The sequence below is a fragment of the Macaca fascicularis genome, chromosome 4 (assembly GCF_037993035.2).
Source record: "Macaca fascicularis isolate 582-1 chromosome 4, T2T-MFA8v1.1".
Lineage (NCBI taxonomy): Eukaryota > Metazoa > Chordata > Mammalia > Primates > Cercopithecidae > Macaca > Macaca fascicularis.
The window spans coordinates 21,486,600-21,503,017 of NC_088378.1; the positions used below are offsets into that span (position 1 = coordinate 21,486,600).

Sequence of the window (16,418 nt, forward strand, 5' to 3'; positions counted from 1 at the left end):
CGTCTTAGAATCAAGTAAAATGCATTAGGGAAGCTCATTGTTTAATAGACTTTATGATGAATCCTTATATAAAACAAGAAATTATTGTGTAAAAGTTGCCTTCAGATGAACATTGTAGATCAATCTGTATTTTCACAAATCAGGTTTCTAATTTGCCATTAATGCAAGATATTATATGGAGGGCAGAAAGTACTTTAAAACTTTAAGTACAGTTTAATATTTTTTGGTTGTGTAATTTAATAAAATATAAATTATTTATTTTTCTTTTTCCAGCAAATTCTGCCCAGCTGGTTGTAGAGACGTAGCAGGAGACATTTCTGGGAATATGGTAGATGGATATAGAGATGTAAGTAATTGAGGGTAATGGCAGAGAATGAATTAAAAGGAGTAAGTGCTTTACTCTGTGTAAATTAATTACTGAGTAAAGTCAAAAACAAACTCTAGATAGATGCATGAGTCTCTCTTCTCTGAGAATAAATGAAATAAGTATAAAAACCAAGGTTACCCATGCATTCATTCCTATTTCCAGCATTTCCAGCTAAGCTTATTATAAATGAAATGAAAAACAAACCTTTACCATCTGAGAGTATTATCCCATCCACTTTTTGTAAGAGGTTATGGATTTGCATCTTTTTTGTTATGGTTTATTTCTTTAACATTCCAACTGGTTCCTGTAATAGAGCAAAGGACATGAATATTCACATCATAGAATAGTGACATTGTGTCTGAGGCCAATGAAGCCATCCACCCTGCTCTTATTCCCCTCTCTCTTTGCAAACCAAGTTCTTATGTCCAGGAAGACTGCCTGGGTTATGTAGTAATACATTGTTCCTGCATGTCCTATCTCAGATACATAATCCTCCAGTTGTTTCTATTTACAGATTTCTGTTCTGGAAATCTAGTATCTGATTTGTTTAAAAATTTACATTGCTATTTGAAGTAGTTGGGTTTATAGCCTAGCTTTTGAGAAGTGCCTTAAGTTATGAGAAATCTATAGCAAAAACCTATTGTTGTGAAGCTGTTCTTAAAGTTATTAACGTGTATTTTTATGCCTGTGGGAAAATAACCTTTATCTACTTGTTCCAGGTGATTGATAAATCCTCTGTGGCGTGGGGGAAAAGTTTGACTGTAATTTTCTCTTTTAGCATATTCTGATCCTGGGAACAGCAGATTTTGTTGTTACTTTGCCTTTAGTTCCACTTTTCCATATTTTTATTTACAAGATTGACACAGAATACTTACTTGACCTACAAACTGACTCTTAAAATGTTTTACATTATTTCAGTTTGAAGGTTTACTTGGCTCAAACGATTCTTAAATGACTACAGGGAATTAAGAGAAATAAAAAGTTGACATTTTTTCCCAGCAAAAGAAAGTTTTATTTATTATTTTCCTGTTCTATGCAAGAAATGTAAGAATTATGTACAGTAAGAGAAATAGCATAGTTTTTTCTTACTGTGGATGTTTATCTTACCTCCTGACAGAGCTATATTTTTTAGCATAACAGGTAAATGATTTCCTGCATGGTAGATGGGAGTACATGATCCTTAAGTGCTGGCAAACAGGTTTCCTATTTGACTCACTAACTGATTTTGCACTGTTTGCTTTTAGAATGATTTTATCTGGAAGGAAATTTTGTGTTTCGAAAGCTACTCTCTTCGAAGAACTCGGATTAGTGCCTTTTTGTATATGTCAATGTCATGGATGTATTAGATACTTATTGCTGCATAATAATATTACCATAAACTTAGAGGCTTAAAGTGGCACATATTTATTATCTCATTTTCTGTGGGTTAGGAGACTGGACATGGTTTAGCTGGGTTCTCTGCTTCAGGGTCTTATAAGGGTGCAACAAACGTGTCAGCTGGGGCTGCAATCTCATTGGAGGCTCAACTGGGGAAGGATCTGCTTCTAAGCTCATGCGGTGTTGACAGCATTCAGTTACTTGTGGATTATTGGAATGAGGGCCTCGGTTTCTTCCTGGATTTTGCCTGGAGGCCATCCTCAGTTCTTGCCATGTAGACCTTCCCAACGTGGCCACTTGCATCCTCAAAGCAAACAAGGGAGAGTCTTTGAGCAAAGGCATCTCCTAGCAAGATAGATTACACTCTTATATGATGTTATCATGGGAGTGGTATCCGCTCACTTTTGCCATATTCTTGTAGACTTAGAAGAAAATCTCAGCTCCCATCCACACTCAGGGGGATCCAGAGGAATCCCACAAGATGGGATACAGGGAGTAGGGATCAATGGGGGTTATCTTGGAGTCTGCCTCCACAGTGCCTTCATCTTGGGAAATGTATTCAGTTGTAGCAAGTCTTTTCAGAAGAATTTTGCAACATCAAAGCATATCCTGTAGGTCAGGATAACAGAATATGTAAAATAAATAACTAGAGGAGCTGTTGAAGAAGTAGGTACCCTGTGTCAGGGAAGAATATATTGTCTTACAGAGCTATTGTAGAAAAGGTATTGGCTTATTCTGTGTTACTCCAAAAGACAGAACTGGGATCAATGGATAAAAGTTATAGGGATGCCAATTTCAGCTGCATATAAGGAATAATTGAACAATGCAAAATGGGATAGGCTGTCTCGAGAAACAGTGATTTCCTAGTCACTGGAAATGTCAGGTGTAGATGTTAAAACCATTTGTCAGGGATAGACTGTCTTTGTGTGGGAAGGCTGCTGTGGAGTAGAGACAGGGGTGGTCTGTCAGGAGGTGTGAGGGGGAAACTTTAAAGGCCTTTTTGAATTTTTGAGATTAGGTAGTTCTGTCTCCTACTGACAAGTTTAGGCATCCAAATTGGTGTATGTTTCCAATGCCAGTGAAGGAATATGGGCTTCTCTTAAGATCTGCCTCACCTGCCCCCAGAACAGTTTTTCTTTTGGCACCTTCTCCCCAGCCTGCTAACTAAACCATCTGTTTTTAAGCAGAACACATCACTTAATTAATTTGTTTCAGCAATTCTCCTCTCCCCAGAATGTTCAAGAAGTACTGTAAAGTAGAGACAGTAAACATGTAGTGCGCTGCAGTTTAGGAGGAGAAGGGGAGAAACTGGGCCTCTTGTACACATCCAGAAAAAGCCAGAAGGAAATACATTATAATGGCAAGTGATTATCTCTGGGTAGTGACAATATGAGTGAATTTTTTTTTTTATTGTTTCCATCATCTCTATAAAGAATGCACGTTTTATGAAGAAAACATTGTTGATATGGTAATTAGGACTGTAACAGCACAGAAATAATTCATATTATGGAAAGAGGCATATATTTGATAATTTAACATTTTGCTACCATTCCACCAACATTTTTACACATGTGCTTTATTCTACCTTACTGGTTTTGGTTCATGTTTTATTAAATGCAATCTAAAATGTTTACTTTTTTGTTACCCTTCCTTTTAAAACATTGTCAACACTATTTTAATACAAGTTGATTTTTCCTAAAGGAATAGTTAAGAAAATGCTGGGATGATTTGATAGTTGCTTGAAAGTTGTTTAGCCTTAGTTCACACTGATCTATTTGGCCATCATTTATGGCTTAGTGAGCCTCAGAGATGTTTATTGTAGATGATGCCATCCACCTCCAATTGCCTGAGCCATGCAGGTATTCTCTTCAGCTGGCCATTGCATTCCCTTCCCTAAAGAATTATTACATTTACATTATTCTGTTTAAGTATATTTTGTTTAAGATAATTTACTAATTAAAACCATTTGTCAGAGATAGCTGAACGTCTTAGTATCAAGTAAAATTCATTAGGGAAGCTCGTTGTATTTTTTGTTTGTTTGTTTGTTTGTTTTTTGAGACGGAGTCTAGCTCTGTCACCCAGGCTGGAGTGCAGTGGTGTGATCTTGGCTCACTGCAAGTTCTACCTCCTGGGTTCACGCCATTCTCCTGCCTCAGCCTCCTGAGTAGCTGGGACTATAGGCGCCTGCCACCATGCCTGGCTAATTTTTTGTATTTTTAGTAGAGACAGGGTTTCACCGTGTTACCCAGGATGGTCTCGATCTCCTGACCTCATATCCACCTGCCTTGGCTTCCCAAAGTGCTGGGATTACAGGCGTGAGCTACCATGCCCAGCCAGGAAGCTTATTGTTTAATAGACTTTATGGTGAATCCTTATATAAAACAAAGAATTATTGTGTAAAAGTTGCCTTCAGATGAACATTGTAGATCAATCTGTATTTTCACAAATCAGGTTTCTAATTTGCCATTAAAGCAAGATATATGGAGGGCAGAAAGTACTTTAAAACTTTAAGTACAGTTTAATATTTTTTGGTTGTGTAATTTAATAAAATATAAATTATTTTTCTTTTTCCAGCAAATTCTGCCAAGCTGGTTGTAGAGACGGTCTGCTCTACAGAGCAGAATGTACATAGGCTAAGTACATATGCCAGGTAATATGTACCCGTGTACATAGGCTAGGTAATACGGCTTTCCAATATTTACATTTCAGTGAGACTTAGACTTCAAAATAGCTAAAAAATAAAGACATAAATTGTACCATCTCTTCAAAAGGGAATTTTCAAAAGTCAGGTTCAATAAATGTGAATTTTAAAAATCAATACCAGCCAGGCACGGTGGCTCATGCCTGTAATCCCAGCACTTTGGGAGGCCGAGGCAGGCAGATCACAAGGTCAGGAGATCGAGACCATCCTGGCTAACATGGTGAAACCCCGTCTCTACTAAAAATACAAAAAATTAACTGGGCATGGTGGCGGACGCCTGTAGTCCCAGCTACTGGGGAGACTAAGGCAGGAGAATGACGTGAACCCAGGAGGTGGAGTGCGCAGTGAGCCAAGATCGCGCCACTGCACTCTAGCCTGGTGACAGAGCGAGACTCCGTCTCAAAAAAAAAAAAAAAAAAAAAAAAATTCAATTCCAAAAAAGTGGCAACATAAATAAACGTCAATTTTCTTTAAGTTGCATTGATGAGGGAGTGACTGTTTTGAAGAAAATAATCCTGGAAAATGCTGGTAATTTTATCATAATAATATGATAGTGAAACTTGATGGCTAGTCTTTTGGAGATGTATCCTATAGCCTACAATTAATATTAAAAGAAATGGCAAAAAATCACAATTACTTTTGCAGCAACCTGTTATGGAAAGCCATAGCTGCAATTAAATAAAATTTTTATAAAAAGGGCATACACCATTGAATTCCTTCAATACTGGGTACTGGGAGAAAGGATAATATTTGTTGGCCAATGATGCTGTTAGATCCTGTTGCTCGTTGGCCTGCGAACCTGTCCTCTTATAGCCAAGGAGGCTCTGGAACATTCTAAGTACATTGAGAGCTCTCTATAGGCAGGGTTCCTAGGATGAAGACCAGTGATCCCAAGGACAGTGGGAATAGCTGCCCAGCAGACCACTGAACCAATTTGGTTTTCATTCTGGGGTTTAGCAAGGAAGACAGGCCTGCATGGGTCCTATAAAAGGTGCACTGGGTACCCTTTAGAATCACAAAGTGACAGACCTTCAGAAAAGACACTAGACCAGCAGTCCCCAACCTTTTTGGCAACAGGGACTACTTTTGTGAAAGACAATTTTTCCACAGACTGGGTGGGGGATGGTTTCAGGATGAAAGTGTTCCACCTCAGATTACCAGGAATTAGATTCTCATAAGAAGCGCAGAACCTAGATTTCCTCACATGCACAGTTCTCAGTAGGATTTGCACCCCTGTGAGAATCTAATGCATTTGCTGATCTGACAGGAGGTAGAGCTCAGGCTCTAATGTGTGTTCGCCCACCACTCACCTCCTGCTGTGTGGCCCGGTTTTCTAACAGGCCACTGACCAGTACCAGTCCACAGCCCGGGGGGTTGGGGACCCATGCACTAGAGAGCATCCAGTCTAGGCTTGTCGTTGTCCAGAGGAATGAGAAGCCAGGTCAGGAGCAGTGGAATGACTTGCATATACCTCGTGGAGTTAGAGGCAAAGCCAGGATGACAAGATAAATTGCTAAATTTAAATTCTGGACTTTTCAGTTGGCTCCTCCATTTTGTTTGGACCCAGGAGTCCAAACTGATGATAAGAAAGCTTTTTAATGAAAGAAAATTCAGGAAAAATATACAGAAAATTCAGGAAAGATAACAATGCAAGCTGCATTCTTATTAAAGAGTACATCTTTTTCTCTTCTAATTTTAATTATTTTTTTTCCTCCAAAATTAGGGAGGGTAGTATTTGCATCTCTATTTCAGCATTCTCATGTTTTTTCTTTTTTTTTCTATCGTGAAATCTTTCCTCTCTTTTGTTATGATAGCAGTTATTGCAAAACTGACTCACTTTGCCAAACCTAATGTAGTTTGGGAACTAGGAACTCTCTAAATTGACGATCACAAAGTTCTCAACTTTATTGCAAATATATTAATTGCAAAATATGATTTGTCTCATTGGTCCTCATAGTATTGTAACTTAAGTCTAAGGGAACTTTTCCATTGTAAATAAGGTAAGCAGCATTGTCATTAACAAAAAGAGAAATTCTTGAGTCCAGTTATTGAGACACAATTTCATGAGCTGCCTTTCTATGTTGGCATTAATACTCATGAAGAAGTGGAGCATAGCTAAGGTTTATTTAGGAAATTATGTTTCTTATCCCCTCACTCCTGGGTCTGAGTGCCTTTCACCCTTCCACAGAGGTCTTTGCTTGGGGACCGACAGGCCTGGGCACCCCATAGAAAGTTCTAGTCATTTCTGTAGCCCCAGTTCCTGACGGAGCCGATTCCAATCCCACAACCGCCTGTAAAGCAGAGCCGGTCTGCTGCCCCTGCTGCATCTGTCAGAACAGCCAGCAGCCTGCTGACACCTCATACTGAACATCTCAGGGCTGAGCTGGCACTGACTTTTTGATGCCTCCTGAGGGGATTCAGGAAGGGAGATGGAGGCTGTCAGCCCTGAGTTGCTCATCATCCCTCTAGGAACTTCGTTAAGCTTTCTGTTCCATTTAATGTTCTGTGGCTGTCATTACCATTGTCGTTTTGGTACCTTGATAAATCTCTAAATTAATTTAAAAATGAATATGTGGAATTGAAAGTTCAGCCTCATAAATGATAACTTGGCATGTGTGTCTAATAGCCTAAGTATAAGAAACTGGATCTGTTATCGATTTCTGCTTAACAGGCCACTCCAAAACGTAGTGGCTTGAAGTAGCAGCCATTTTATTTGCTGATGAGTTTGAGGGTGAGTAATTTGGGCTCCACCCACACTGAATTGGATTAGTAAGCTCCCTTAGCCTGGAATCGCTCTTGTGGCTACCATCATATGGCAGATTAACTGGGGCTCGAGAGTCTAAGGTGGCTTCAGTCACATGTGTAGCGGTTGGCTAGGCCCTGTTATCTGCAGCAGAACAAAGTAAGCCACATGGCCCAGAGTCAGTGAGGGAGGTGACCACTCCACATGGCCATTGGCAGGCTTTATTCATTGGGGCCACTGCTATAAATTACCACAGAAACAAAATAGAAAACGCCAACTATATTTTAACTGTGTTCTTTTAAGTTCTGCATAATAATGTTGCTGTGTTTCAGACCTCTTTATTGTGCAAAGCTGCCATCCATGCAGGAATAATTGCTGATGAACTGGGTGGCCAGATCAGTGTGCTTCAGCGCAAAGGGATCAGTCGATATGAAGGGATTCTGGCCAATGGTGTGCTTTCGAGGGAGTAAGTACTTTTTTTCAGTACCGTTTGTTCTGAGTAGAAGGTAACCCTGAAGGATGATTAATCAGCTCACAACTTTGAAAAGACAGCAGGGATGTGATAGCAAGGGTTTGTCAACTGGAAAAATATGCATGAGTGCTTAGAGCAGCATTTCTGGTCTCTGCATGGATGATAAATGTAGCAATCAGAAAGCTCACTGGTTATGCTGACATGTAAATTAAAATGGCGCACTCTGAAGCCCTGGGGCAGAGGAGTATTTTTACTCTCGGGTGCTTTTGTGGGAGAAAATAAAGGCTTAATCCTTTTTGGGTTTTTACAACTTCAGTAAATTACTGGTTGTCTCCAATATTATCATCAGCTGAAACCCTTACAGAACACTGAGCTCCCTGGAAGACTCCTAGAGACAGTCGTTCAGTGATGAGTTTGGGAAGTGAAAAAAGGTGGCCTTTGTTAACACTGTTTAAAAAGATGGCCTTTGTTAACGTTATATTCTTCATTTGTTTTTATCCTATGCTCTTTTAGCTTCATGAGAAAAAAAAATGTGTTAAGTGCTTTAAATGGTTCAACTTAAGCTTTTCATATTTTCGGATTTCCTCAGCCACTAGAAAGTGTACAACTAGAGCTGTCTAAAGCTCAGTGTCAGCCTGCCTTGTGGTCCAGACGTCCACACATATAAACAGGCAGCTCAGAATGGCCAAGTGGGAGACACTCCCAGAGTGGAAACCTAGTGAGGGAAAAGTGCTCCTTGAACCACTGTATTTCTCTCTCTCATTCTCTCCTTCTGCCTTCTGCAGTTCTGTTTCTTGGACAGGTTTTCACATGGCCTGGGTTCCAAGAATAAGGCACAAGACAGAGGTTTTAGGCATTTTGGGATTCATCAGTCGGGGAAAAAATGTCAGGACCTATATATTCTATCACTCATTAATCTGTATGATGTTCTCCCCCTGCCCCTGCTATTTTGTCCTAGCCCCCTCATGCATCAGAAAGAACATGGTCATATTTTACTGTTGCATTTTCACAATGGATGGTGGGCCATCTTATCTTGGATAGGTTCTCAAGTTAGTCAGCATAGACACGGTGACTCTGATGTTATTTTGATAATTGTACAGTAGTGTTTTCCTTCCCCCTCCTACTTTTTATTTAAATGTATTATAGTTAGCAATGTCATAGATCAAATAGGTATCCTGACCACAAGTTGTGACATTGCTTTTATTGGAAAATGTGTCTTAAGTTCTGCAGAACCAACTTATGAACTCACATATAAACTTTGGGCCTAACACCCATTTTATGATTGGGATTTTTGGCTCATGCTCATAGGCAGTGGCATTTGGAAGCAGTAACTGAAGTTAGGGGAGAGGTGTTAGGTCATCTTCACGAAGAAGGTGAGTCTTGTGTTTGATGGAAGGCAGGAACAATGCTTAGGGGGATTATAGGGGTAGGGTCAAGACTGAGGAGCAGTGTTAGAGAGGGGTGGTGGTTAGCATGGTGCCATTGGCACACCATGCTCGCGGCCAGGAGGCTGGCTAGTGGGTGTCTATGGAGAAAAGGCAGAGCCTCTCACTGGCAATTCTGAGTTTAGGGTCAGGGTGGGGGTAACTACAGAAGATGTTCCAACATAACTGTTTCACAAGCAGTGCAAGTAGTACTGTACGTAATCCACAAAAGACTTCCATCCACCAAGGACAGCGGTGCATGCCGGGCACTTGGACATGCAGGCTTACCTCACAGTATTTGTGTTCTCTGCCTACCATGACCCTCCCATTTACTTTCCCCTTCTGGATAGATTTTTAGCTATGAGAGGACACAAAGTGTTCTTTTCATATTACCTGAACATTCAAAGACAAATAAGTCTCTAAATTTGTGCCAAGGTTTAAGATCCAAAAGTTTAGTAACAGTATGCTCTTAGAAACTAAAATCTTTACTCAAATGAATAAAATGATACATATATACTCACATATATGTAACATTTTTCACAAATATTTGCCACATACTTTTCAGAACATTAAGATTTATTTTAAAATGTACACCCTGATTTATAGTAAAAGTGATCACTTATGCACAGTAAATCTTTAAATGCCAACTTGACCTTGACTTTTGAGGATGTATTCTTTTTTATGTTTTTTGATGGTTTCTTCTGTTGATACAAGGGTGCCACTTCAGGAAGATAACAGGCTCTAGCCTGAATTTGTTAGGTGCTACCACCTCCAGACAGGAACGAAGAACTACCCTTTGGCTTTCAATCTGTTTTTTGGAATCATTTGTCTGTATTTGTATACATTTGAATGCTCTTTTTGTAGGAAAACAGGATAACAAAAAGTTTAACTTGGATTTTATCTTACTTTTGAACAAGCATTATTAAAACTATTGAATAAATTAGACTTTATGTTCTCAGTTAACTTCTGCTACGTCGACTAGACTTAATACATACATATGTAACATTTTATATAATTTGAAAAGTGTATATTATATATTTTATAATATATAATTATATAATTTTACATATATAATTTATATAATTTTATATATTTTATATAATTTGAAGTTAAACTTCCATGCAAAAAGCAGAGTACAGAAATCTAAACCATTAATGAATTAGAAAAGGTTTTGCTTCATATTCTTTATAGTTATTTGTACTAATTGTCTGATTTTTATTTTGGGAGGAGTATAGAAAGTTCAGCATCATATCAAGCTCTCTTCTTATTTCCAGATCTGTGATTTTGCACTGACTTTTTGCACTGAGCAAATAGTTAACTGTATGTTCACACAGCCTCCTCCACTCATTTAGAGTTGAAATCTTCAGGGAGCAGTTGTTTTTATCTGTGGTGTTTTGCTCTTGGGGAAACACTGTACATGCGGTCATTGAACTTATGTTCCCACACATGATTGTTTGGCATTCAGGAAAAACCAGAGAAGGAAGTATTGCAGCTGAGGAAGGAGTCCCTAAAGTAAATATCCAGGGCTCTTCTGGGATTCATCTCCGGTCAGGTCATTTCCTTGATTTGAAGAGACCAGAATGGTATCAGGAAGAGGGACTGACCTCATACAGAGGACGATGGTGCTAACCATCAGAAGCAAAAACCTTCTTTCTCTTTCCATCAGATGATTCTTGATTGCTTCTGTAGCCCTCTGGGAAGGCTCCTTACTCCTGTAATCTGATTGAATTCATTCACTCTAATGTGTGAATGCTTCAGAACCCTAACCTCCCTAGGGTGTTTTTATTTTAAAAAGAATAGGCCTATTAACCTATAGAGTTCTTTAAGTGGTCTGTATTTAATTCATTCAGTGGAATTAAATGGAAAAGCATTTTCCAGTTGATAATGAAGGAAAGCCAGGCAGAGAGCTGTTAGAAGCAGAGCTTCTCCTGGTTTCTTCTCAGGATTAACTCCAGAGTTATCCTTTTCATACTTTTTGGTCAACAACAAAACTAATATTTCATGGCAATGTGAGTGAGCTTAGTTTCTTAGGGTTGTCGCAGCATTATTTAGGCTTATTTGAGCCACATTTCAAATTTAACAGTGCAGGAACATTAGAGAAAATGGAAAAAGAGACAAAAAAGAGGTTCTACATAAATCTTAATACAATTTTAATATGATTAGCGCCTTTCTCTACGTGTCAGGAGAGTTGAGTTCTCATCCAAGCTTTTTTGCTAACCGTGAACTTAGGCGAGTCCCAGGACCCGTGTGGGTCTGAGTTTTCTCATGTAAGTAATGATTGGTGCCTGCATTATATTCAGTGCAGAGATTATAGAAGAACCTATATGTACAATACCAGGGTTTATGAAGTCTGCCAAGCATTGACAATGTGAAAGAGAAAATCTATTCTAGAGAGTTTCACTACCCATTATTTCTAAAAAGAGCTTTTGATGGGAAGGTACTTATACTCTTGGCCAGAGTACTTTTGGATTCTTTGTGGATTTCATGTTTTAGTACTCTCTGTGTCCATTATTCCCATCTCTAATTCAGAATTAAACATTTAAAATAATAAGCAGCACTCTGAGATTGTAAAATAGTTGTAAAAAGTTGGACACAACCGGGGCATCTACCTTTTGGTGTTTACCTCTAGTATCTAATACTGTGCGCATAAAGCTAATGTTGAGGCCTCCAGATTCTCCATTCGTTCTATGTATTTTTCATACCACTGACTTTGTGAGGGATTATTTTAAAGGTTGATCTGGTCTTAAAGGTAGATAAGGACATTCCTGTGGCCTTAGGAATCTCTTCTGCACTGAAGGAGACAACTGCAGAATGAGGCTGATGCGATCATCTCTCATGTGATAGTGACAGAAGTGGCAGTGAGGCCAGCTCACTGACATGCTGTGTGTTTTCTCCAGCTGCTCCTTGTCATCCAGGAGCAGGAGCTGGTTCAAGGCTTGGTGCTGGTTGCTACAGTAGGTAGGAGTGTGGCTGTGGAGAGAGAGAGACAGGGCAGAGACTGTCCCAGAGTAACACTGTGAAACAAGATCCTCAATGAGAGTCAAGAGATCTGTGGGGAAGGCAAATGGAAATGAGTGGGACACTCTAAGGTGACTGCTGGAACTAAGGGAGATTTCAGGGCAGTAATCCTTTCTGTCTTCATCATCTTGCATTAATTAATTGAGATGTAAGGTTATTCCTGAGACTATCTACACATTCCTTTCCAATAAATTCAGCATGGTGGAAATAGCACAGGATTCTGATGCAAAAGCAGCATCTCAGAATCCTAGCCCCTTGTCACCTGTATGAATTTAGGAAAGTTGCTTACCTTCTGTGGGTCTGAGTTTCCTGTTCTATAAAATACTGATGATGAAGATAATACCAGTAAGTTTGCAGGGATGTTGTGAGGATCATGTGAGGAAGCATAGGTGGGAAAGCTCTGGGATGTAGCTATATTAGTCAATAAGATCTAGGTAAGCAACTCACCTTCTCATGTTTGTCTTTATTGTTTCAGTGGTTCCCTGTCAGACAAGCGATTTCTGTTTACCTCCAATGGTAAGGATCATGTTTTCCTTAAGAATTTGATATTTTCGGTGGCTCACACCTGTAATCCCAGGACTTTGGGAGGCCGAGGCAGGCGGATCACGAGATCAGGAGATCGAGACCATCCTGGCTAACACGGTGAAACCCCATCTCTGCTAAAAATTCAAAAAATTAGTGGGCGTGGTGGCGGGCATCTGTAGTCCCAGCTACTCAGGAGGCTGAGGCAGGAGAATGGCATGAACCCAGGAGACGGAGCTTGCAGTGAGCCGAGATTGAGCCACTGCACTCCAGCCTGGGTGACAGAGCGAGACTCCGTCTCAAAAAAAAAAAAAAAAGAATCTGATATTTTAAAAGTCTTCAGTAGTAGTTTATTCCTCCATACCCTTCAGATTATATAGTTTAAAAGGTGTTTTTTTTTTCTTTTTTCTCAGGTTACATAGCACCTTTTTTTTTTTTTTTTTTTTTTTTTTGAAGCAGAGTCTCATTATGTTGCCCAGGCTGGTCTCAAACTCCTGGGCTTAAGCAATCCTCTTCCTTCAGCCACCTACACCAAATCTTCTTGACTTAACCATCCACAGGACAATAAGCCTAATTAATATTAAGCAGAAAATATGTTTCTTTGTAATCTAAACTCTCTCTCAAACTTTTGCCAAAAATAGTAAAAAGTGAAGTATTTATTTTAAGATAAATCCCTTTATCTTAGATTTTAAGAGAAAAAGCTTTCAAATATTGCAATTTGGTTTGTTACTATTTTGAATAAAGTTACTGAAAATTAGTATACAGAATAAAGGCTTTTTAGCTTCTCCATCATGGAATGTATTCTACATAAATATTCTCTCTCAGCATAAACCATTTCAAGGAAGACACTACGAATATTTCTTCTTTGCCTTTATTTGCTGACTTCACATTGGCATATTGGGCATGGTATAGTTAAGGTCCTTTGGATGAATATTGGGTACAGCTTACTGATCTTCAGAGGACTTAGACACATCTGCTTTTCAAGTACGTAGAAAAAATGGGGTTCCCCTCTGATTCTAAATATTTTAAAGTGAGAAGGAACACAGCATTTTAAACCTTTAATACAGATTGCACTTTGTTGAAATCAGGATGAATTTAGAAGGTTAGAAAATAAAATCTACAGTGGGGAGGAAGAGGTGTCACTTACAAAGGATGTGACTCGGAGGTCTATTAAAAAGAAAAGCAGTAACAGCTTCAAGGCATGGTAGTACAAATGAGTGAAATGCAAGTCTGGAACATTTAAAAGCTGGTAATTAAACACTTGATTCCATGTCAGATTAAAAGTCAACCAGTTGAATATTTCTAGGTGAGATGGGGTACTACTTTTTTTTTGCTGTTATTTTATGTCTGTATCTCAAATATCTTACTGTACTCTTTTTTCCAGGTTGCAGCAGATCCTTGAGTTTGGATCCTGACGGGCAAATCAGAGCTTCTTCCTCATGGCAGTCGGTCAATGAGAGTGGAGACCAAGTTCACTGGTCTCCTGGCCAAGCCCGACTTCAGGACCAGGGCCCATCATGGGCTTCGGGCGACAGTAGCAGCAACCACAAACCACGAGAGTGGCTGGAGATCGATTTGGGGGAGAAAAAGAAAATAACAGGTGCAGAAAGTAACACAAGTGCAAAGTGCAGGGGTAGTTTCCTGACTGTAAATGACTTGCAGTTGAAAATACGCTTATCGTGTACATAGGTGCCTCTCTGCCTACCTCCAAGTTCTTGAAATATTTGAAAATGTAACAAATCTTTACATTCTTTCTGTGAAAAGAGTCTGTATGCAAGTTGTAAATATGGATATATGGATTAGAGAGATATTTTTTTTTCAATGGTGAAACCTTTATATGGTATATTGTCAGTGTGAAAACATTAATCTGTGAACAGATTTTTAAATGCAACTAATATAAGTTGGCCTGTGAGATGATTTGAGGTTTCAAATGAGGGAGAAAAAAATGAAACTTGAAATTATAATACATGTTATATTTAACAAATTTTTAAAAATAGCCTGTAAATATTATTTTCTTACAAGGAATTAGGACCACAGGATCTACACAGTCGAATTTCAACTTTTATGTTAAGAGTTTTGTGATGAACTTCAAAAACAATAATTCTAAGTGGAAGACCTATAAAGGAATTGTGAATAATGAAGAAAAGGTAAGAAGTAACCCTGGAGGCAAGAGAACTGAGTAGGAGAACAGGCCTCTATATATTTTCATCAGTGTGTTTACATTAAATATCTCATTAATAAAAGACAGTGAGACCAGGCGTGGTGGTTCATGCCTGTAATCCCCAAGCTTTGGGAGACCAAGGCAGGAGGATCATTTGAGACCATCCTGGGCAACATAGCAAGATCCCACCACTACAAAAAAATTTTTTTTAATTACTCAAATGTGGTGGTGCACACTTGTAGTCCTAGATACTTGGAAGGTTGAGGCAGGAAGAACACTTGAGCCCAGGAGTTCAAGATTACAGTGAATAATGATTGTGCTATTGCACTACAGCCTGGGCAACAGAGTAAGATCCTGTCTCTAAAATAAAATAAAATTTTTAAAATGATGATGGGCTGGTCGCACTGGCTCACACTTATAATCTCAGCACTTTAGGAGGTCAAGGCAAGGGGATCACCTGAGGTCAGGAATTCGAGACCAGCCTGGCCAAGGTGGTGAAACCCTGTCTCTACTAAGAATACAAAAATTAGCCAGATGTGGTGGCTGGCGCCTGTAATCCCAGCTACTTGGGAGGCTGAGGTAGGAGAATCATTTGAACCTGGGAGGCGGAGGTTGCAGTGAGCCGATATTGCACCATTGCACTCCAGCCTGGGAGACAAGAGCGAGATTCCATCTCAAAAAAAAAAAAAAAGATGGTGCTTTCTTGGCATCCAAGAATAAGAAATGTGTCAATAAAAACCTTGAGAGATCTTTGTGATTTAATTCTTTTCCACTTCAGGAATGAAATACTTGTGATTTTCTTGGGAAATGATAATTGGCAATGTGAAATGGCTGCTTCAGTATAAGCATGGTGGATATTTGAGTTGGACATTTGTCTTGGGATCCTGTTAGTGGCAATGAGAATTTGGAAGGAAACAGCAAAAGTGAGAGAGCTGAAGCCTTGCACTCTTGAGTTTGTTTGTCTGTAGCACCAGCTAAATGTAGAAATATTAAGGTCAAATAATACAACAAGGCAATTTTAGCTTCTTTATCCAAAATGAAATTTAAATCAGTAAACAGATGAGCAGCATGATCTTAGTTAGATAAATTGGCCCTTGTTTACAAAGCCTTGTATCTTCAATATCGACAGTGTCTAGAAAAATGCAACAGACATAGAATCCTTGCCTTGGTTTCATATAACCAGGTATAAGTGGGATGATAAACATTTAAAAACTAACTAATAGAATCTTAAGGTAAAAATAACTTCCTTCTATAGGTGTTTCAGGGTAACTCTAACTTTCGGGACCCAGTGCAGAACAATTTCATCCCTCCTATCGTGGCCAGATATGTGCGTGTTGTCCCCCAGACATGGCACCAGAGGATAGCCTTGAAGGTGGAGCTCATTGGTTGCCAGATAACACAAGGTAGGGCTCAGGGCAAGCCAGTGAGTTACTCAAGTTTGGTCATATTTTGTTTTTTTTTTTTTGCCTATCATTGTTACTAATGTGGTTTTCCCAACATCCCTCCTCTCTCAGGTAATGATTCATTGGTGTGGCGCAAGACAAGTCAAAGCACCAGTGTTTCAAGTAAGAAAGAAGATGAGACAATCACAAGGCCCATCCCCTCAGAAGAAACATCCCCAGGTAAAGCAGTG

General features: G+C 39.2%; 1 protein-coding gene across 3 annotated transcripts in view; it reads left to right on the forward strand.

Moving 5' to 3' along the window:
- The window catches only part of DCBLD1 (discoidin, CUB and LCCL domain containing 1), a 66,885-nt gene that overhangs the window by 41,727 nt on the left and 8,740 nt on the right, over positions 1–16,418 (forward strand). For all 3 annotated transcript variants that reach the window (XM_005551669.4, XM_065543249.2, XM_065543248.1), the window contains exons 5-11: positions 274–346; positions 7,521–7,654; positions 12,578–12,618; positions 14,009–14,224; positions 14,647–14,771; positions 16,041–16,188; positions 16,300–16,407. In XM_005551669.4, coding sequence (XP_005551726.2) covers positions 274–346; positions 7,521–7,654; positions 12,578–12,618; positions 14,009–14,224; positions 14,647–14,771; positions 16,041–16,188; positions 16,300–16,407 — 845 coding nt within the window. The remainder of the gene's footprint in view (positions 1–273; positions 347–7,520; positions 7,655–12,577; positions 12,619–14,008; positions 14,225–14,646; positions 14,772–16,040; positions 16,189–16,299; positions 16,408–16,418) is intronic.